General features: G+C 40.9%; 1 protein-coding gene across 1 annotated transcript in view; it reads right to left on the bottom strand.

Moving 5' to 3' along the window:
• Positions 1–24,944, bottom strand: part of CCS (copper chaperone for superoxide dismutase) — a 392,297-nt gene that overhangs the window by 42,140 nt on the left and 325,213 nt on the right. Inside the window, exon 7 of the mRNA XM_063438512.1 lies at positions 5,975–6,078. Within this exon, the coding sequence (XP_063294582.1) occupies positions 5,975–6,078 (104 nt within the window). The remainder of the gene's footprint in view (positions 1–5,974; positions 6,079–24,944) is intronic.

Here is a 24,944-nt window from a genome sequence, read left to right as displayed (position 1 = left end):
CCCCCTTAACAGAATTCCATGTCCCTTTCCAGTAATCATGCTCCCTGTAGAGACTTTGCATGTTTGGAATTGAGATAATGATGCGAGTTGTGTCCTCTGCCAATGCAGGTAATGCTGGCTGTCTAGCAGGTGCATACATTGCTTTAGTGCATCCTGGGGAAAAAAATAAATAAATAAAATGCGGACATCTGTGTGCTCTGCACTCACTCAAACATTATCACTTTGGCATATTCTTGCTAAATTGCCCAGGGGTTTATTTGGAATCTTTCATTGTCTGTTTGACTAATTTATCAATGCCTGCTATACATATAGTATATACATACAGCTCTGTTGGTTGAATATAAGGGTCAGTAATTCATATATGTGCAGCATTTCTTGGATTTTACAGTAATGCCATAAGCTGATGATTCAGCCTTGCATACATGTTACCTTTCCGTTTTTTCTATTTATTCAATACAACTCTATTTGATTTGCTTTCAAGTTTCCTGCAATTGCTTTATTTTACAGCGATCAATGCTTCCCAGCTGACAGCTGTTGCCTATTTCCTTCGCATACGTTTGGACATAGTGCAATTGCTATGTGGGTGGGAGAGCATTACCTTTTGAATTTGCCTGACATCTCGTCCTGTTTTGGGTGTATCTTCATTGGCACTTCCATGTAATAATTCTCAATGTCTGACACCGCACTGGATTATGCATTCGTAGGAATTAATTGTTATATTTCTAGTTCGGTTATTCTAAGGGTTAATCCATTTTTCCTCGCTAACAGATGTAACGTTTCACTGTCTGGCAATATCATTGGTCAATTCATGGATTTACTACACTTTGTGTTTAAATTAGACAATGAAGACTACTGCTGTTTGTAATGTATTACTCTCTGTCAACCATTTGGACAGTTTACAGTAACATATGGGGCATGGATTAAAATCCCCTCCTTTCATTCATTTACTACCACTCGGTTGTTACTCCATTAATTTATAATTAACTTACAGGGGTTGTTAACATACAAATGTTGTTTACTCGCCTTGCCGCGTCAGGCCACGGCGTCACTCGACTACTTGTTTCACGTTATAATCAACGCACATAATCTCGCAACCAACATCCTAAACTCCTGTGACTCCCTTCATTCCTTCACCGTTTTCCTTCCATCTTTACTACTATTTTAGGGTTGTCACCTTATAGGGGAATTTTAGTTAATGTCCTTAGTCTCTTTTGTATGCACAGGACCTTTGGTTATTATTCTATATGTAATATCACGGAATGCTTAATATATATTCCCTACTATCTTCTACTCGTATGACCAACTGCGTTACTTTTACATGTTCGGCTTAATTTGATTCCGTTTAGAGGCCTGGATTGTAGGGTGTCCTTTCTTTTTTTTTTTTTTTTTTTTTTAACTACACCTTGATTTCAGGTTCATGACAGCATTCTATCGCCAATCAATTACTGGCTTGTTTTGTCTCCAGGTGTCATCATTAGACAATCACTAGTTCGCTATTGTCGCCTATTTCTATCAGGTACAATTAAGTTTCGTCCACATTTCAAACAACTGCCTCGACAAGGCCACGTTGTTACACGATGGGGTATCGACCTATATTTTATACGCTCAAGCTCACTAACGGTCTAGCGCGTGAACGCTTGACACTCACAGACAACACGATTCGTATGAGAACGGCAATCAGGTTACATTTCAGCAGACTATTTGTTTTGGTATTTATTATCAATTGTGTCTGTATATTTATGCGTAACTATGTTTGTTGCAGGTACCACTTCCATAGTTTTCTTCTCGCATTTGCACCTGTTACATTGCGACCTTTATTCGGTCGGTATATTTGGGATTTCAGCGTTTTCCTTAGCAATTTTGTAATTTTCTGTAACCTTCAGTCTCACTGTTTTGGCTGCAACCAAACACCGGTGTGATACATTAATAACATGGTTTAAACAGGTCTTCAAATGTTTTTTTTTATTTATTGTGGTCTTACGTTGTAGGTAATTCCGTTGGTGTTTAAGTCACGGTTGACTCAGACTGATCAGCTGACTGTACAATTGCCTGTCTCAATTACGATTACGTAAGCTCGCAAATATTAATGTTATACCTAAGGTTATCTATTATTCAGCCGCTTCACCGTGTGGATAACCATTCTTTCACTGTTATTGGACTGCCTGTCCTATTACTCTCAGCTTTGGCTAGGGTGGTAATTTATGTAATACCCTCGTTGGGGGACTGCTCTGTAAGTTATACTGTGCAGGCGAGACTTTCAGGTAAATGTTTTTCATACGTGTAATTGTAGGTGACAATCAAATGTTACGTTAGTTTCACAATTACTATTGTTGTCATCTGCTATCAGTAGACAATTACTGGTTCGCTATTGTCGCCTGTTTCTTACAGGTATAAATGTGTTTTTGTTTCCATTTCCTACAATTGTTATGCAATTGGCCTTTAGTCAATCGATTTGTCACCTGGTTCCATCAGGTTTACTTTCGTTTTGTTTCCAAACAACTGCCTCTACTAGGCCACGTTGTTACACGATTGGGTTTTGGGGTGCGGGGGCTTGATTCCTGCCTTGCCTCATCAGGCCACGGCTCCACTCGACAACTCTTCATTCGTACTCGCTACCCGTAACATTCGTTTTGTTACTCACTATCTTGCTAATTTCACCCTCCTCTTTCCGTCAGCTGCACAACACCTTCTTTCATCTCCTGTCAGGTTTATTTAGTTTTCATCACGAGAATCTTCAGCACCCTCAGGGTCTATCGATACTGTTCTATCAGCTATATCTCCATAGTACTTTGCTGTACGGCACGTTATTTTCCTTCCCTCGACTTCAGTTCCTTTCCTCTTCTTTTTTCCTCCTTCCTCTCCCTTCGTTTCCTCTGTCTCTGTCTGGGAATCTCCGGGTACCTATCATTATCCACATCTTGGGTTACCAAACACCCCGTCAAGCCCCCGTCTAGGGTCAGAGAACTGGCTATCTAGGGTTAGGAGCTGGCCTCAGCTGTACAACGTAGCTGGTCCCACGAGGCCAACTCCCCAATCTCAACACGGAGATTTTCGCCCCTCGGCCCAAATCATAGTTAGTGCCTCGCATTCACCCACCTATCGGGTTTATAGTTAGGGCCTCACCTCACACGGCCACACGTTTTTGGATCTTTACTGTCACCGAGAGGCCACCACCCCGCCACCACGCTAGTGGCTCGAGCCCCACGCCCAAATCATAGGTAGAGCCTCTCACCAGCCGCTTGGCTACTAGCAGGGCCTCACTTGTCACGGGGTAGTGAGCTTTTCGCTTCGGCACTAGTTTGCCAGCCAGTTCTATTTTACTTAACCGTATTGTTGTTATTTGAGTTCATTGTTGTTGGCATGTTCTTTTTCAGGATGTCCTGCACAGGCAACGTCGGACGAGGGATTGCAGCATTTTCGTGTCTATTAGGGCCGATTATCCAAGAGTCGCTCAGTCTCGTACCTCACCCAACTCACATCTCTCGAGCATAATCCGCATTTTAGCATCCCCTTCCAGTCACTCGGCTGTTGGGGCTCGACACAAGTTATCATCTGGAACATTATTCGTTTGCTCTTAGATACATATTTCAGAATTGTGATGTTCTTCCAAGAATCAGTGGAGCATGACTTCCACAGGCATGCTGATCACCCTGTAGTCTTTTCTACATTTTTGCCACCTTTTATTCCAACCTTCATACGCACACGATCGCACTATTCCAAACTGACATACACGTTTCTGACAAGCCTTTCAAACCATACCCCGTTTTTACACAAGATATCAAAAGATAATTGGTTTATCGCTCTACAGTAACGTACGTACACAGATGGGAATACCGGGCAGTATCAGACTCCCTAAAAACAGCATTCGCGCCACACAACCAGTTCTTAATCTATGTGCCTGAAACCATACAAGGGTTCGGGAACCCTACAACTCCACGATCATAACCAATCAGACAGGTAAGTCATGTCTCCCCAAGGGAAATTTAAGAAGGCACAAACACTACACCGCGTCACAAAAAAATTCAAACCAGACAATCAAGACACCTGACCTACTAATCATTCCCTAACTACTTATAAATACGATTCTACATTCACACTCCTGTCATTAGAGTAAGTAGGACCACTGGCTCCTATTTTTCACATCCATTCGATAAGCACGACATCCAGTAGCAGTACGCCGGAACAACAATTAGAGGCACTAGGAATCGGCTATATTATACAGAAACATTCCAACGCATGAGTAGCAAGACAACGGATTTTATATAGTGCTATAAGTGTGTTTTCTGGCATTTCCTTTTGCCCTCTTTTTCAGGCCTACCCTCTACGTCGGTTCCGGCACACCACACTGACTTAATCTCAATCACAAGGTATTTCACTATACGATATTAACCGACCACAAGTTTAAGGCCGTAAGGCCTGTATTTGTGGGAGGAGTTAAGCGTTCCATATAAACGCTACTCCCCCCCTTCCCACCTGCCGTACGCACGCTGTTCACCCCACCCACCTCTCCCTCTTATACAATTCATTCAGGGGGGCCCTCTTTTTCAGGCCTACCCTCTACGTCGGTTCCGGCACACCACACCGACTTAATCCCAATCACAAGGTATTTCACTATACGATATTAACCGACCACAAATAATCTTTTATTGTTTAATAAACTGTTTTTTATATTTGATCCAGTTTCTGCAATTAACTTCAGTCTATAGCGATACATTTATTGCTTAAGCAAACAGTTCCATATACAGTGTTGCTATTTCATTACATATTTTTATCTTTGCTGATACAAAGTATATTATTCAGTGAAAGTGTCATTTACCCTGCACCCTTCAGGGATAGAGACACTAACACTGTACATTCATCCATTGCAAACCGATTCAATAGTTCTCTTATTCTTATATTATTATTTTTTCCATCCTCTATGTGCATATTTTACCATCTTTACTCCGATTTCTACCAATTTTATTTTCTATTTCTGATTTGTATTTTTTATTTTTATAACTAAAGCTTCTATATTAAATTTCTTAAAGGCACAGTACTTAATTTTAACATCCAGTTATATATTCCTTTTATTTTTTATATATATTTGCAATTTTTCAAGTCTCTACAAATCCCATGGGATTTTTTACTGTCCCATCAAGCCATTATCACGAGTCAGCTCCTGGTTTTCACGCACTATTTCTTAGAGTGTTGTTTTCTTATTACTGTTTATAGGTTTTTGTAAATCCCTATTTGTTTACAGTGTGAGCGACTCAGTGTTAGTTAGACTCCCTCTCCTCTGTGCATACATTAGGTATACCAGAACCCTCTAATACTGCATTGTATACCTAACCCTATAGTGTTCCTTTAAATTTAATAGTATACATATTTGTTTTGTTATACTTGATCTTTATAAAGGCCCAGGTGGGGTTGAAACGCTGATCGTCATATAAATTTTCACTTTGAATTAAAGATTTTTTTTTATACACTTTGGAATGCCATGAAAGCACAATAGATCTTTAGCACCCAGACACATTGTGCTTAAGGTAGACTGTATTTATGGTAGGGTGTGGAATTGCACTCTGTCCCTTTAAGCAGTATGTAGCTGGGTGAAACTCGGACAGTCTCAGTACTAGAGACCAAATGCTGAGTTACAAAAAGAGAAGAAAGGTCCAGGCATTCCAAGGTACAAACCAGGCAATTTTATTGAAACCACTGTGATGGAGTGGGTTCAATAAAATTGCCTGGTTTGTACCTTGGCGTGCCTGGACCTTTCTTCTATTTAAGGTAGACAGTATAACATATATATATGTAAATAATGGTATTTAATTTTTTTTAGCTTTAACTAAAATTAATGATGCAGCACATTCTTTTTTTATGTTCAGGTATTTTGGTCTTGAATTTCGCTGGTCAATTCTCCACACTGGTTGTTAAGTGAATAAACCCCTAGTGAATAATTTACACTTTGTGATTTGTTGTTTATTAACATATTTCTTACCGTTTGCCTGAGTTTCCAGTTATTTTAGACAGAGGATGATCCTCTTGTCCAAGATCGTCCTCTTTTTCATCCACCACTAAAGAGCGACCAATGATGTCCCATACCTGAGAGAAAATAGACCACCAGATGTCAATCAGTGTTTGGAGATTAACATTTCTGTGACTGGTATAACAAAATACATTTTCAATAATAATGGGTGGTAGGCACACCTCAGAATCCCACATGTTGGAGCATGTGCTAGCAGGTAATGTCCCTGTTCAACCAAACCTTTTCCAACCAATAAAACAGAAGCATCTACAGCAGGGGTTCCCAACCCATGGTATGAATACCCCTAGGGGTACAATCCAGTGTTCCCAGGGTATGCAAAAAAAAAAAAAACAGGTACTAGCGGTGGTGCAATCACACCGTATAGGTTGGTAACCTGGGTGAAGGTCCATCAAGTGGCCCATGGACATGTGCCATGAGGGGCTCGGTTGTGCGCTGCAGCCTTTTAGCCTTCTAATCTGCTTGTTACTTCCTCCCAGCTCACTCAGACCCAGCTGCGCAGGGGGAAGAAGTTATGAGGTGCGAGTGCCCACAATATCTCAACTCTGCCCCCTTGTTGTCATTGAAGCGGAATGAACGCTTGTTATATATATTTTTTCATTTCCTTTAGTTGGCTGTCCGTACCCACCCCCGTTCGTATACCGAAACCCCATCTGTGTGGTCCATATGTTCGCATCTTTTAACAACCGACCACCCCTGGCTGTTAAATGCAAATTGCTTGTTAAGTAAAGTGGTTCCCCTGTGTGGTCGCCGTTCGAATAGCTGAACACATGCGTGCAAACAAATGGCGGCCATCTTGTCTCTTGAACGCGGGCAGTGGTATATGGTCGTCGATGACATGAAACGGTTTTCGGCTACACAACTCCACGAACACCCGGTAAACTGATACCGCTGCCATCTAACTTCACGAACGGTTATGAGAACGGCGTTCAGGAGACATAGACTACCGAACAGGCGGAACATTCGTATGCTAACAGCCAGGGGGAGCCTTCGTCGGTATTCAAGAACCACTGAAAGATGACCACAGTTTATACTAGAATACTACTGCTTACTAATATAGTTCATGATGTTCACTACAATAGGTCTCCTTACTAGATAGGCAAGTGGCAATTATTTCATCATTTTTTTTTTTATGTTCATAGATGATAGAGTAGGCAGCAATTTCCCTTATATGTGCTGTCTATCAGTCTGTCTGTTAGTGCACATTAGAGAAAATTAACATGCTTGTTAAATACTCATACAAGTGCTTAATATGCCCTGTTGGATACTAGTTATCATTTAATTTGTTTGGCAACATTTCTAATCATGTTTATGATAAATATAGTAGATACGTATATGTCTAATCATCATGCCTTTATTACTAAACTCCAGAAGCAGCTTGGCTTATTGTTATGCAATGTAGGCTATATTTAGTTCTAATGAGATTATTTTTGTTGTAATTTTTCAGAAGAATAGCAGTTCTCCTTGTAACCTTTGTCTGGCTACATAGTACAGTGTATTAGTATATTTATAGGATTGGAATATGCTGCTATAGTTATGGTGTTTGCAGTAGCTTTTCTAGTGAGTGTTTTACATTTTACATTGGCTGGTTCCCATTTGCATTGTAGAAAGCATTCATATGCTTGTTTGATATTCATATAACACCACCATAATTGCGTTCAGGCTCTGACTAATTGATGTTTTGAGATCCCTCAAGTATGTTTTGTTTGATAAAATATTAAATTAAGTCCGAGATAAATATAGAGGGCATTTAAATGCTTCCTACTTATGTAATGATAAATATTGGTTCCTGATTTGATTTGTATAAATATCAATACTAATATGTATAAAATATAGACAAAACATATATAATAATTAGTGATGTCCCGAACTGTTCGCTGGCGAATAGTTCCCGGCGAACATCGCTTGTTCGCATTCGCCACGGACGGCTAACACATGCGCTGTTCGGTCCGCCCCCTATTCGTCATCATTCAGTAAACTTTGACCCTGTACCTCACAGTCAGCAGACACATTCCAGCCAATCAGCAGCAGACCCTCCCTCCCAGACCCTCCCACCTCCTGGACAGCATCCATTTTACATTCATTGTGAAACTGCATTCTTAGTGAGAGGAGGGACAGTGTAGCTGCTGCTGATTTGATAGGGAAATTGATAGCCAGGCTAGTGTATTCAGTGTCCACTACAGTCCTGAAGGACTCATCCGATCTCTGCTGTAAGGACAGCACCCCAAAAAGCCCTTTTTAGTGCCAGAACATCAGTCTGCTTTTTTTTCTGTGTAATGTAATTGCAGTTGCCTGCCTGCCAGCCTGTGTCAGGCTCACAGCATATACTGTGCCCACTTGCCCAGTGCCACCACTCACTCACTGGTGTCACAATAGCTTGCATTTAACAAAAAATAACTTTTTGGACTGTAATATAATAGCAGTCAGTTTCCTTCACTAGTGTGCGTTTCAGGGCCTGCCAGGGCACAGTGTCACACCAGTGCAACTCATATCTGGTGTAACAGTAGTGTACATTTAAAAAAAAAATACAATTTTGACTGTAATAGATTGAATAGCAGTTAGTTGTCTGCCAGCGTGTGTGTCAGGCTCACAGCGTAAACTGTGCCCACTTGCCCAGTGCCACCACTCATATCTGGTGTCACAATAGCTTGCATTTAACAAAAAAAATAACTTTTTGGACTGTAATATTTTTTTTTTTTTTGGATTATTATTTTTTTTATTGAATAAATGTAATATACTGTAAACATTAAACAAAAACATACACAAAATAAGTCAATATCTAGTGGTTTATGCACTTAACACATGATTGTGGTAAAATGAAATCTGAAATGCAAAATTACTACAACAAGAGCCAAGTTGTTATAACAGTGTATGCTTATAACTGAGTTGATTTTTTTTTTTTCAATGAGCTACTGTTGCCTAAATTTTGCAATTCAATATTCAGTCTACTACAATTCTTTTTTTTTAATAAATTTTTATTGAAACATTTTCCTTTTTCACAGTAAAAGACAATTATGCTGGGTCTTAAAAGATTCAATTCATATACAGTGTTACAAACAAATAAATGAATATTTGAATAAATTATTTGAATAAATTATTACTCATTATTTGGCATTGTACAGAAAGATAGTGTCACAATGATCCCATATGAACCAGCATAAATAACAAAAATACAATAAATAAAAAAAAAAAAAAAAACCATCACCAAATTTTGGAGCAGATAATTTAGAGCACATAATCATATATTTAGATCCACATCTATTTTATATTCTGTTTGATTTATCCCTTAGTAAGGCCAACAAATACTTCACAAATATAATAAACTATCTAGCTAGAAGAGTGTCCGAATAAGCCCTTGTATTTTTTTAACCAATCTTTGTACCATTGTTGCTTCTTCGACATAAAAGTCGAATTGTTGATCAGCGCATATTCCATTGACATTTGGAACATGATCTGGTCAATCAATAGTCGCTTGTCAAACGGCTTTGATGATTTCCAATGTCGCGCAATAATAATTTTAACAGCGACTAGGCAATGAATGGCAAAACAAACATCCTTCTGGGAATTGAAAGTCAGGTTTAGATGTAAGAGGGCCGCAGCGGCATTTTCCTCAATTCTATTTGTCGTCATGGCAGTAAAGATATTAAACGTCCATATCCACAAATATTTAACCGCAGGACAGGTCCACCATATATGTATATAAGTACCTGGCTGACTTCCACATCTCCAACACGTTGGATCAGTAGAATCGTATATTCTGGCCAGTCTGGCTGGAGTATAGTACCATCTATATAAAACTTTAAAATGGCACTCAGACAGATTAAGGCAGTGTATGTATTTATTTACCATAGTTAGAGAGGAGTTCCACTCCTCTACAGAAATCTGCAAATCCAATTCTAGTTCCCACCTTTTAATCAATCTGTGAGGGGATTCTTTAAGCAGCTCCAACAAGGACGCTGCCACAGACGAAATCTTTCTAATGGCTTGGCTTCGAAAAATAAATTCCAATTTCTTTGCAAATATATTAGATGAATTAATAACATTTTTGTGGATGAAATTTTTTAAGCGAAGATAAGTAAAGATTTCTCCGCCTGGAATATGGCAAGTATCTATAATGCTTTGGAAAGGTACGATCTTATCTCCCTGCATTATGTCTGCAATCCTCAGTTTGTCAACATTATTCCAGTGCTTTAAAGAGAAATCTTCTATCAATAATTCCAATATGTCAAGCGTACATGTTTTCGGTATGGAATTATTAATGTTTAGTTTTTCCTTAATGTTTAGCCATTCTCCCAGCATCTGGGATAATATCAACGAGCTAGTTAGGGGAGAGTTTTTAAGGGAAGTCTTTGTAGTTGTCCACAAAGAATGTTGTAATTTGTCCAAATGAGCCACTTTGGATTCTATAATATACCAGGGCTCAGAAACCTGTTTAGGATCCTGGAGAAGATAAATATGCCTAATAATATTCGCTTGGTAACTATATACAATGCTAGGGAAATTTAGACCGCCATTGCTCAACTTTTTAGTTAGGATCTTTTGAGTAATTCTGGGTTTTTTATAGTTCCAGATAAAATTGTTAAAACTAGATTGGATCATTGCCAACCAGGGTACAGGGACTGTAAGTGGTATCATGGAGAACAAGTATAGCCATTTAGGTAAAATATATGAGTTTATAATGTTGATTTTGCCCTGCCATGAAGTTTCTAAATTTCTCAATTTTTTAAGTTTAAGATTCATGTTGCGAATGCAAATCAAAATATTCCTCTCCATTATCCCAGCTGGGTTAGCAGTTATAACTAGTCCCAAATAGTTTATTTCTGAATCTGTCCATATAAATTTGTAAGTGTCGGCTAGGGTTGTGACTTGTTCACTGCTCATATTCATGAACATTACTGTGGATTTATTAATATTTAATTTAAAATTTGAAATAATGGAATATCTGTCAATTTCAGACATTAAGGATTTCAGAGACGACTCTGGAGAGGAGAGCGTAAGTAACGCATCGTCCGCATAAAGAGATATTTTGACATCCAGAGTGTCCATTTGGACACCTCTAATTCGTGGATTGTTCCTGATATTAATAGCCAAAGGCTCAATGGACAAAATATACAACAAGGGAGAGAGTGGGCACCCTTGTCGCGTACCATTTTTAAGAGCAAACCACCCTGCAGTAATGTTGGGGCCCACAGTGCGTGCAGAAGGAGCAGAGTACAAAGCCATAATGGCATTGTGTATCCAACCTGTAAGCCCGAAAGCAGTAAGAACTTCAGCTAAGTAACCCCACCCGACCCTGTCAAATGCCTTTTCGGCATCTAAAGACAGGGCCAGGAGGGGCAACTGGTCTCTATTGGCCAAATCTACAATATCTATTATTCTCCTAGTATTACTGGACGCTAACCTACCCGGTACAAACCCAATCTGGTCCGGATGGATCAGGGTCGTAATTATAGACTTGATTCTCTCCGCGATTATAGCCGCGTATAGCTTCATGTCTACATTAATTAACGCTATAGGTCTGTAATTGCTGGGATCGGTACTACTTTTATTTTGTTTTAGAATAGGAATGATATTTGCTTGTAGTAGTTCGGTTGGAAAAGACTCGTTTATGGCTATTTGATTGAACATATCCGTTAAAGGTTTAATCAATAGAGACTGCATATGTTTATAATATAAATTTGTAAAACCATCCGGACCCGGGGTTTTATTTATGGGTAATCTATTTATTTGGAACTGAACTTCGTCCTCCGAAATGGTTTTATTTAAATTTAATAAATCCTGATACGTAACTTTTGGTATTTGCGTGTCAAGTAAATACTTTTTAATATCATTAACCTTAGGGGACAGTTTTAAATTATACAAATCCTCATAGAATTGGTTAAATCTTTCCCCTATTGAAGAAGGGGTCGAATAAACCTTTTGACCGTCTGTCAATTGTTCGACTCTATTTTTTGCGTTGAAATTTTGTAGTCGTTTAGACAGATTTTTATTTGCTCTATTCCCCGTATAGTAATTATTTAGTTTTAATTTATGAATATTTGTTATAATTTTCTGTTCAACCTTTAGATTTATTTGTTTTTGTAACCCTTTTAACTTTGTGTTTATTTCTGCAGAGGGATTCTGTTTATTAAGTTTCGATAAATTATAAAACTCAATATACAGATCACTTAAGGTCTTTCCAGTATTGATCTTCATAATGTGGGCTAATTTAATTAAATATCCGCGCATAACTGATTTATGTGTACACCAATTATTTGCTGGAGATGTATCGGAGGAGCTGTTCTCCTGCCAAAAATATTTTAATAATTGGGTTAGGTCCTCCTTGCTCTTTGGATCATTAATAAGAGCATCATTCAATCTCCAAGTATTTCGGACTGGGGGAGATTTATTTCCGAGCTCCATTAATATAAAACTATGATCTGACCAAATACTGTCTTTAATTTCACTTGTGTTGCATAAAGAAATCGAATTTGCATCCAATAGACAAAAATCAATCCTAGAATATGATCCATGTACACAAGATTGATGAGAGTAATCTTTGTCGGTTGGATGCAATATTCTCCATATATCATGCAGATTGTATTGTTTGCAGATAGTATGAAGTTTTTTAGCCTGCTTAATAGTTCTTTTATCAGTTAGAGTGCCCAATGTATACAACTTATCCATTTTAGGGTCACTGACGCAGTTAAAGTCCCCAGCTATAATTAGATGGCCTTTGTGCACTTTATCAACTTGGCTCATTATAGACAAAAATGTAGCCATAGGATCTACATTCGGCAGATACACGTTGACTAAAGTATAGACTGTATTATCAATGGCACAGACAATAATTATAAATCTAGCTTCTGTATCCAGTTCAATATACTTAATTTCAACATTGAGATTACTATTAAAGATAACTGCAACCCCTCTTTTTTTATTATTCGTTAATGAAGCATGAACAATGGTGGGAAACTTGTCCCCTCCCCATTTCTGGGTACGATCCTTTAACCAATGAGTTTCTTGTATAAATGCCAGTTGTATATTATGTTCCACTAACGAGGCATACAATCTTCTCCTCTTTCTATTTGTATTTAAGCCTTGTACATTTAACGACATAAACTTAATCATATTTTTCATGTGGAGTTTTCAAAAGTATTTGTTGTGCTTGGACCCCACGTCTAAAGTCAAAGAATTGGACAGCTACCATCATCAAAAGTTTCTCCAAAATATCATATGCTCCAAAATAAAAACAGAAAAAACAAATCAGATACAAAGATATACCACCCATAGTAAAACAGAATTGGATCAAAATTGATCCAATAGCCACAGACAACATATAACAAATATAGAAGAACCTAGTTCCCTAGTTCTTCCCGTTTCCTCCTTGTCCCTCTTTTCTCTCTTACACTGTGAATTTCAGATGGTACTAGAAATTGACAGAAACGATGTAGTATCACTACACCAAGAGGGGCAACCTCCCAGAGAAGACTAACAACAGCCTCTTAGAGTCTTACGTCCACTATTTCCATTTAAGTCGGGGAAAGCAGGATACCCTTAAACTAGTCCCGCCTAACGTATTCTGTGTGTTTTAATGTCAATACAGTTAACCAGACAGGGTCATTATATAAATGCAAAGAGGGGAAACATTTGATATGCCTATCAATTATCTGTATACAGAGAAAGAGATAAGGGTATGATTGGGTCTGGTATGATTTCCAACAACAAGGGCATCGGCCATAGGAGATAAAGTTTACCCGTGGCATTTATCGGGTTCTACTGTGGGGCTAGTTAATTCAGATAAGCCTCCTATGACCAACGCTTATCCAGAGTCGACTTATCCCTTCACAATATATATCACCATTAGGTAATCGTGCCATGATTTCTCAACTTCATATTCTAATCGGCTGCTTACCCGTCTACCCCCACGTCTTAATAGAGTAAAATAACAATGGGTATAAATTACATGCTTCAAAAAAAAAATATCTTATTTTACCTTAATTCATGTATCCCCACCAGCATTGCCATTTTAAAGACTAGAATTATCATACAAATATAATACCATTGTGCCCATGCAGATTATTTGTGCACATTTATATGAGTGTGCATAGCAGATTTCTATCTAATCTGTCCCCGCGAACATCCTTTGTTTCCAAATAGTGATAAATTTAAACTTTGACAAATTAACATTCTTTTCCCTTTACCCATTTTCATATTTACACAGAGTGTTGTCTTGTGGTAGTAAAACAAAATTCAATGACTATAACAATTGTTTATATTATATAATACCGTGTCTAAATATATTTAGGCCATAGCAGTTTAATTTGCAAATGGCTTATAGAGTTACTAATGTATATCAACTTGGCTATACCAATATACTGTGACTTCTTAAGTTTATCTGTGAGTTTACAATTTCTAATGTGAATCTGCATTAGCGAGTAATTATTAATCTGCACATATAGACAAATAATGAAAAATTAGATAGTGAATCTATATAGAATCAAACATTTAAATCATACTTTTCTTCTCATCTAGTGAATCGTCTTAAACACGTAGAATCCCAATCACCTTATCATCCCCCCTGTTTATAGCTATTGAGTAACCATGGCTAATTGTGATAGCTTTATAGTCTGGTCCCCTATGGGGCCGTCAGCCTAGACGTTCTAATAATGGTAAGTATAGGTAAGTAAACGTATCATACAGTATTATCCAATGGTAGTAAAACAGACTACCATAAGTATATCATTTATAATATATATAGGCTGTTATATTCGGGGAGTGGGATATTATCCGTATTGTAGTAGCATTGAGCAATTGTTTAAGGGAGTTTTTTCTTTTTTCTTTTTTTTTTTTTTTCCCCTTGTTGCCCTTATCCCCTCTCCCCCCCCTTCCCCCCCTTCCCCAGCGTAACACTTCATTTCTCCCCATATGCGTTGTATTCTTAACCACTTAATGGGGCTACTGCATTAATTTCTTGCCCTTAAGCCATTCAACCAAGTCCATATTGGTATCAAAAGTCTCTCTTTTGTCTTCATATGTCAGCGAAAGTTTCAAGGGGTGTAGCCACCTGTATCTTATATTGTGAGATCTAAGTATTTGGGTTGCAGAGCTAAATATTTTCCTTTTCTGTCTGGTTTCAAAGGAGAGATCCCGAAGCACCTGTACATTTTGATAACAGCCAGAATTAATTTGATTTGTTCGAGCTGACCGCAGAATAGATTCCTTAAATTCATATGAAACAAAACTAGCAATGATGTCCCGTGGAAGATTTTTCTGAATTGATTGTGGTTTAGATAATCTATGGCAACTGTCTATTATTAGATCGTGTGGATCAAACACAATACCCAGAAATTCTACGAAATCCAGCAAGGTTTTTTTTAGATCTTCTTGTGAGTCTTTCTCAGATATATTCCTGAAACGTAGGTTTTTACGCCGACTGCGATCTTCCAAGTCAATTATTTTGAGTTCTAATGCCGAAATCTTGGTTTGGGCATTCGTACTTTCTTGCATAAGACTTTTAACTTGAAAATCCATTGCTTTAAATTGATCCTCTATTCTGTGCATATTAGCAGCAAGAGCATTTATTTCTTGTTTAATTTCTGTTTTAATTGCTGCTGCAGTTGTAGCTAATTCGATCTTTATTTCATCCAAGTTCGCTCTAAGGGTAGTTTGTAATATAGTAAGTGTAACTTGATCTGTTTCAACTGATTTTCTGCCCACATCCTCGGGAATATCAAGGCTAGTGTCTGTATCATTCACTGTCAATTTAGGCTTTTTATTCTGTTGCGGCGAAAAATAAGTGCTCATTGATTTGTCTTGAGAAAGATCTTTTTTTATCTTTTCTTGATGAGACCTTAGTGTCATTAGGTTTCCTTGAAGCCATATTGAAGAAAAATAAATCCGGGTTAAAGTTGCACACCAGTAAATATGGTTGCTCTTTAATTATGATTGTATAAACAAACTTAGCGTTGCACTTGAATTTACACAGTGGTATACAATTACCCCGTTTATATATACGTTGGCACACAAAAATATGTATGTAAAAAATGTGTAATATGCCCCACACACTCAGATATATGAAATAATTTGGCTGACTTTGGTGGGGTTTAGTTGTACACTAATACACTAATAGTGTGCATTCCCATTCAGGATGTATCAGTAGACAAATAGAAAAAATAGAGAAAAATATAAATCCTTGGTCAGAGGAGCAGTGTTTCCCATGTGGGAGGCGGCCACCGCAACCTTATGAAGGCATATAGGGAGAGTGTTTCCTCCGGTAAATTACCTTAACCTTTTAGTTAAAAAAGGGAGCGGATAGTTCTCTGTCAAAGCTGGAGACAGGGGGGAATCAGGCAGAGTTTATTCCCCGTCGGCAAACCGTAATGACTCCTCAAAGCTGCAGCGGGAGCACGGACGGCTCATCTCGGAACGGCCGCCTCGCCACCCGCCATCCCTGGTGGCTGCCCCTCCTCCTCCGTCACAACGACGCCGCACGCAAAGTACGTCAGCACGTCATAGCGTCCTCCTCGGTGAGGCTCCTACAATTCCTTTTTGGACTGTAATATAATAGCAGTCAGTTTCCTTTACTAGTGTGCGTTTCAGGGCCTGCCAGGGCACAGTGTCACACCAGTGCAACTCATATCTGGTGTAACAGTAGTGTACGTTTTGAAAAATTTTTTTTTTTTGACTGTAATAGATTGAATAGCAGTTAGTTGTCTGCCAGTGTGTGTGTCAGGCTCACAGCGTATACTGTGCCAACTAGCCCAGTGCCACCACTCACTCACTGCTGTCCCAATAGCTTGCATTTAAAAAAAACAAAAAACTTTTTGGACTGTAATATATTAGCAGTCAGTTTCCTTCACTAGTGTGCATTTCAGGGCCTGCCCAGTGCAACCACTCACTCACTGGTGTCACAATAGCTTGCATTTAACAAAAAAACAAGAACTTTTTGGACTGTAATATATATATGTCTAATTTGGACAGAAACAAATAAGTTTGAATGACTATCTGTTCCTGTCCAAATTAGAGATGATTAAATTACGTATACGCAGAAGTAAATTCACACTGACACACGGAGTTCAGGTTAAAAGAACTTCGAGAAAATTTAATGGCATCTGGTTAAAAAAGCGGGTATGCAGACCCTTTTAAAGGCAATATTACATCATCATAGAATATCAAGATAACAACAAATAAACATTATTAATTGGATTAGGTGTTAAGTGGTAAGTTAAATGCCCTCCCATCTATATTATTAATTGGCTTAGGGGTTAAGTGGTCAGTTGGGCATCCTCCCATCATGGGATGTCGTCATCTTCGACACGGGAGTGGACATAAGATACAAGCGCCATTGTTGTTTAGCACGAGGCTCGCTCGATGGGAGGGGGGATCTGGCAGCCAGCCATTTTGAGTACTTGGCACCATTTAGCTTCAAGGTTAGTTTCTCAGGCTTTTTAGTGAATACACATTTTATTAGTACAGTTCTCATGATCTAACTATGGCATACAATGTTTCATACTACAGGAACTTGACTGTTCCGGTGCTGCTCATAACCTTCTAGAAAAGCATTTCCTTCTAATATTCTAAATACTGTTAGGAAAAAGAATAATAGTCAATCAATAATAGGTGATTTAATAATTCTACAACAATAGCAGTCAGTTTCCTTCACTAGTGTGCGTTTCAGGGCCTGCCAGGGCACAGTGTCACACCAGTGCAACTCATATCTGGTGTAACAGTAGTGTACATTTTTAAAAAAAAATACAATTTTGACTGTAATAGATTGAATAGCAGTTAGTTGTCTGCCAGCGTGTGTGTCAGGCTCACAGCGTATACTGTGCCCACTTGCCCAGTGCCAACACTCACTCATATCTGGTGTCCCAATAGCTTGCATTTAAAAAAAACTAAACTTTTTGGACTGTAATATAACAGCAGTCAGTTTCCTTCATGAGTGTGCATTTCAGGGCCTGCCAGGGCACAGTGTCACACCAGTGCCACTCATATCTGTTGTCACAGTAGCTTGCACGCATAGTAGCATTAATCGAAAAAATGACAGGCAGAGGCTGGCCACCCCGCAGGGGCCGTCGTGGTCGTGGTGCTGTGATTCCCTTTGGCCCTAGAATAATGCCCAGTGTTCAGAGGCCACGTACCCTGAACTCGAAAAGTTCTGAGGACATAGTTGACTGGCTAACACAGGACACCCAATCTTCTACAGCTTCCGCTCGGAACCTTGACGCACCATCCTCCTCCAGCTTAGCTTCGGGCACCTCTCAAGTTACCACTCGCCCGCCTGCGGAAGAAATGAGTGATGCGCAACCATTATTGCCAGAGGATGTAGATAACAGGGATATGTCGCAGGCAGGCAGCATTACACACATACGGTGTGATGATGATGATGTTGTACCCGCTGCTGCTTCCTTTGCTGAGTTGTCAGATACAAGTGAAGCGGTTGATGATGACGATGCGTCCGTGGATGTCACGTGGGTGCCCGCTAGAAGAGAAGAAGAACAGGGGGAAAGTTCAGATGGGGAGACAGAGAGGAGGAGGAGATGAGTTGGAAGCAGGGGGAGGTCGTCGCAAGGAGCTAGTGGCACAGTCAGACAGCATGCATCGGCACTCGGGGTCAGTCAGACAGCACGCCAATAAACGCATGCTGTTGCCACCACCAGAATGCCGTCATTGCAGAGCTCAGCAGTGATGCCATTTGCAACCTGTGCCAAAAGAAACTGAGTTGTGGGAAGTCCAACACCCACCTAGGTACAACTGCTTTGCGAAGGCACATGATCGCACATCACAAACACCTATGGGATCAACACATGAGTACAAGCAGCACACAAACTCAAAGCCGCCATCCTCCTCCTGGTCCAGCATCTTCAGCCACGTCAACCACTGCTGTCCTCCTTGCCCCTTCTCAACCATGCGCCCCTCCGTCTCTCGCCTTGAGCAGTTCCTGCTCATCTGCCCACAGTCAGGTGTGTGTCAAGGACATGTGTGAGCGTAAGAAGCCAATGTCACAAAGTCACCCCCTTGCCCGGCGTCTGACAGCTGGCTTGACTGAACTCTTAGCCCGCCAGCTTTTACCATACAAGCTGGTGGAGTTTGAGGCGTTCAAAAAATGTGTAGCTATTGGGACACCGCAGTGGAAGGTACCCGGCCCAAATTTCTTTGCACAAAAGGCAATCCCCAACCTGTACTCGATTGTGCAAAAGGAAGTAATGGCATGTCTGGCACACAGTGTTGGGGCAAGGGTCCATCTGACCACTGATACCTGGTCTGCAAAGCATGGTCAGGGCAGACCACCTACACTGCACATTGGGTAAACCTGCTGACGGCTGCCAAGCATGGAATGCGTGGCTCTGCAGAGGAGTTGGTGACACCGCCACGACTTGCAGGCAGGCCTGCTGCCACCTCCTCTACTCCTCCTACTCCATCCTCTTCCATAACCTCCTCGGCTGAGTCCTCTTCTGCTGCTGCGTCTTGCTCCACATCAACGGCACCCCCCAGCTCCCCAGGTACTGTTCCACATCCCGGATACGGCAGTGTTACGCCGTCTTGGGGTTGACTTGCCTGAAAGCAGAGAGTCACACCGGACCAGAACTCCTGTCCACCCTGAATGCACAGGAGGATCAGTGGCTGACTCCGCACCAACTGGAGATCGGCAAAGTGGTTTGTGACAACGGAAGAAATTTGTTGGCGGCATTGCATTTGGGCAAGTTGACACATGTGCCGTGCATGGCACATGTGTGTAATCTGATCGTACAACACTTTGTGCATAAGTACCCAGGCTTACAGGACGTCCTTAAGCAGGCCAGGAAGGTGTGTGGCCATTTCAGGCGTTCCTACACGGCCATGGCGCACTTTTCTGATATCCAGCGGCGAAACAACATGCCAGTGAGGCGCTTGATTTGCGACAGCCCGACACGTTGGAATTCAACACTCCTAATGTTCGACCGCCTGCTCAAAACAAGAAAAAGCCGCTAACGAGTATTTGTATGACCGGGGTGCTAGGACAGCCTCTGCGGAGCTGGATATTTTTTTGCCACGTTACTGGACGCTCATGCGCAATGCCTGTAGGCTCATGCGTCCTTTTGAGGAGGTGACAAACCTAGTCAGTCGCACCGAAGGCACCATCAGCGACATCATACCATTTGTTTTCTTCCTGGAGCGTGCCCTGCGAAGAGTGCTGGATCAGGCCGTAGATGAGCGTGAAGAGGAAGAGTTGTGGTCACCATCACCACCAGAAACAGCCTTATCAGCATCGCTTGCTGGACCTGCGGCAACGCTGGAAGAGGATTGTGAGGAAGAGGAGTCAGAGGAGGAATGTGGCTTTGAGGAGGAGGAGGAAGACCAACCACAACAGGCATCCCACGGTGCTCGCTGTCACCTATCTGGTACCTGTGGTGTTGTACGTGGCTGGGGGGAAGAACATACCTTCAGAGAGATCACTGAGGACGAGGAACAGGACATGAGTAGCTCGGCATCCAACCTTGTGCAAATGGGGTCTTTCATGCTGTCGTGCCTGTTGAGGGACCCTCGTATAAAAAGGCTGAAGGAGAACGACCTGTACTGGGTGTCCACGCTACTAGACCCCCGGTATAAGCAGAAAGTGCCTGAAATGTTACCGAATTACGGCAAGTCGGAAAGGATGCAGCAGTTCCAAAATCAATTAAAAAGTATGCTTTACACAGCGTATAAGGGTGATGTCACAGCACAACGGGAATCTAACAGGGGAAGAGGTGAAAGTAATCCTCCTCCTCCCACGACCACGCCGGCAAGGACAGGACGCTTTACAGACGTGTTGTTGATGGAGGACATGTGGAGCTTTTTAAGTCCTACGCATCGCCACAGCCCTTCGGGGTCCACCCTCAGAGAACGACTCGACCAACAGGTAGTAGACTACCTCGTCTTAACTGCAGATATCGACACTCTGAGGAGCGATGAACCCCTTGACTACTGGGTGTGCAGGCTTGACCTGTTGTCACGATTCCTGGAACCCAACACGCTAACAGACACACACACACACACAGAAAAGGTGCCGTACCGGACCTTAGAGTGGCCGGGCTAAGCACACACAGAATAGTCAGGAGACAAGCCGAGTCAGGGGAACCAGAAGACAGGATAACGATAAACAAGCCGAGGTCAAAGGGTAGGAGAAAGTCACAAAGTCAGTTTAACAAGCCAGAGAGCACATAACCAGAAATCACAAGTTCAGAATCAATACTATAAAGCAAAGACCACAACAGGGCAGGGAGGAACAGGAAAGGTAAGTATAAATACCCTAGGTTTAATTCTGATTGGATAACTTCCAATCAGAATTAACAATCACACGTGGAAGATATCTAAGCCTCCCACTGTGATTGTGGTACTGTTGCTTTAACGCCGGGTCACTCACGTGACCCCGGCGTTTGCATAAATTAACAACCTCCCAGCGTGCAGCGTTATACATCGTGCCGCTGGGAGGCGTGAAGGACGCGAGCGGCGAGCGGCGGAGAGGAGACGCCGCTCGCCGACAGGTAGGAGGGGAGACCGCGGGCGGCGATGGACTGAGGGTGAGTGCTGCAAGTTGCGAGCAGCCTCCCCTCCTAGCCGCCCGCGGACCCCTGACACCTGTGGTCTGAGCTATCCCAAGTTGCGATAGAACTTCTGGCCTGCCCCGCTTCAAATGTCCTGTCAGAAAGGACCTTCAGTGCAGCAGGAGGTATTGTCACTGAGAAGAGAAGTCGCCTAGGTCAAAAAAGTCTAGATTACCTCACCTTTATTAAGATGAATGAGGGATGGATCCCGAAGGGACTGACAGTGGGCGATACATTCAACTAAAAAAGGCCTGATGAGGGGGACTACTTAACACACCACTCCTATCTGGTGGCACATTAGATTGCACGTGCAGTGCCCCAAATTTGAAGTAGGAGGACCGACCAAGCATCTTTTTCCATCTCCCGCTTCCTAAAATCGATGCCTTATATACACGTCCCCTGATAGGGGACATAACAGGGATTAAACTGATAGGAATAGTACTACTTAACACACCTTATAATAACGCAGAGAGAGGCAACGCAGAGAGAGGAGTCTGAAGAAGAGAAGTCAGAGGAGGAAGGTGGCTTTGAGGAGGTGGAAGACCAAACACAGCAGGCGTCTCAGGGGGCTTGTTGTCACCTTTCGGGGACCCTTGGTGTTGTACGTGGCTGGGTGGAGGAAGAGAGACCTTCAATGACATCAGTGAGGACAAGGAACGGGACATGGCTAGCTTGGTATCCAACCTTGTGCAAATGGGGAGTTTGCGGTTGTGCAAATGGACTGTTTGCGGTTGTTTGCGTTGCGTTAAATGGGGAGTTTGGTCTGTCACTGTGAAGTGGGCGTAGCCCTTACACTACCTGATCGATACAACATCATACCTGATGTTTTAAAGCACGTTATTCCAAACAATTTAGGAATGTTAGGTGATTTATGCCCTTTATGGATTAAAACCAGACTCTGCATCAACAATGTCATTTTCCATGGGAGTTTTGCCATGGATCCCTCTCCGGCATGCCACAGTCCAGGTGTTAGACCCCTTGAAACAACTTTTCCATCACTATTGTGGCCAGAAAGAGTCCCTGTGGGTTTTAAAATTTGCCTGCCCATTTAAGTTTATGGCGGTTCGGCCGGTTCGGCCGTTCGCGAACCGAAAATTTTATGTTCGCTACATCACTAATAATAATGTATATAATTTGTGTGAATATGAATTATACATATGCCACATCATGGATAATCACTTGTATTTCTTAACACTTCATTGTTTGTCACTTTATCACACAAGTTTTTTCTTTCACGCATGTTCACCTCTGTGCATCTTTTATCACATTTTATTTTTTTTTGACTAATTATACTATATATATTACATCAAGAAAACTGATAATGTTCCAAACTTTGATCTGGACGCTATGATTTTGTTCCTCCGTCTGTATAGTTTCACTTCACACCGCACATTTTTTTTCACTTGTCACAGTTGTTATTCCGGTAACTATGGCAACCACGCATCTATCCGCCGTACTCCAACACGTGATGACAGCACAGGCGGTCTCAGCACACTTCCGGATGGTAACAGAGAGAGGGACAACACTTCACTGATTGGTAAGTTTATTAATTATTTTGTTATATATACACATTCTTTATGTAAATGCAGTAATCTTGAAAAAGACCCGACAGAGTCGAAACATTGATTTTTTTGCTGTATGTATATTTACTACCAGTGTGCATTCTGGATTTCTATTTTATATATATATATATATATATATATATATAAAATAGAAATCCAGATTTCTATTATATATATATATATATATATATATAAAATAGAAATCCAGATTTCTATTATATATATCTATCTATATATATATATATATATATATATATATATATATATATATATATATATATATATACACACCAATTTTTCTTGCAATGTTTCATTACATCAATTAGTCTCGCTAGGCCTAAACCAACCACCCTTTACACCCTTAACTCGGTCTGCAAAAACTCTCTGGTATTGTTTATACATGGTATCATGACTTCACATATTGTACTCCACTTATCCGCAATGTTATGTTTTGATATGTCTTTCTGTCACAATGCCTAATTGCTCCAAACTTGCGGCTGTTTATCCTCAACTAGATAATTTGTGATTGTACCCTCGCCTTGAATATACTTAACAGGGGTCATGTTGTTCAATTATTTCCGGCCACCTCCTTTTATGGCCTTTGTTACATATTGAAACACAACGGTGAGATTGCCGGTAAGGTAGGTAAAGTAAGTGTAATGTGCCCAGAACACGAAATACTCTTGATATCTGATACCAACTAACCAAAGGAAATTGAACTGTATAATAAGTGACCCATGGTCAGTATGAAGTATACCTGGGGAGATGTGGCATACTGCAATCTCGGCGTTACATTATCATGGTGTTGTCATAGTTCTGGATTATGAAATCCCTAGTGGGATTTCAGTTTTGGACCTATGTATTCAATCTATTTTGCCAATACCTTTATATTCACTTATTCTTACCATCAACTCTGCCAGGGTATGTCTAATTAATCATGCCACAGTTTATTGTGTGGCTTTAACGTTTTTCAAGTCACCATGCAAGTGACTCGCTATACAATACTACTGTCACATATTCATCGGCTCATAAAAATGTGATTAATGGCATTTACTGTCCTGACAGGAACAGTTGTGCAGAGCAGCAATGAATCCACAGGAGGGTTTGTGCTGAGCAGCAATAAATCCACAGAAGGGTTTGTGCTGAGCAGCATTCATGCAAATAGGAACCTGGTAACTGCTTTTGGGGTCAAAGGCCGGTTACAACCAATCAGATCCACAGGCGGGGTATTTAGGCCCAGTTCTCCTCTTGCTCTGTGCCCTGTTGTGGTTTCCCTTGTGATTGTCCGAGAGCGCGTTATTGATTCTGGTTATTTGACTTTGGCATTGATATTGACTTCCCTGTTTTCTGGCATCCCTGACCCCTGGCTTTTCCTTATCGTTGTGTCTCTTTCTGCATCCCTTGACCTCGGCTATTTCTGACTATTCTTTGGTACGTTAGTCCAGCCATTCTAAGGTCCGGTATACGTTACCTATCAGTCCTCTGTGTTGCACAATTCTACGTGATGAATCATATTGTAATCCTGACAACTACCTCCCTTCTTACAACAACCACTTGCTCTACACAACGTATGTTTAGCTTGGTCTGGCTGTTAGTTTTCGGATTCTTGTGCCATTATTTAGCAGTTCCGCAAGGCCAACTCCCATTCTCAACTATGGAGGGCCAAATCATAGTTACTGCCTTGCATATCTGCCCTCTTGGCAAACGTAGTTAGGGCCTCATCTGTCATGGCCAACTTATTGTGAATCTCTTTAATCCTCATCGAGAGGCAAACACCCTGCCACAAGTCAGTGGCAACTGTATCCAACAAGCCAAATC

This window comes from Pelobates fuscus, chromosome 12 (assembly GCF_036172605.1).
Source record: "Pelobates fuscus isolate aPelFus1 chromosome 12, aPelFus1.pri, whole genome shotgun sequence".
NCBI classification, from domain to species: Eukaryota; Metazoa; Chordata; class Amphibia; order Anura; family Pelobatidae; genus Pelobates; species Pelobates fuscus.
The sequence above is the reverse complement of the archived record's forward strand: the minus strand, read 5'-3'. Positions and strand labels throughout refer to the sequence as shown.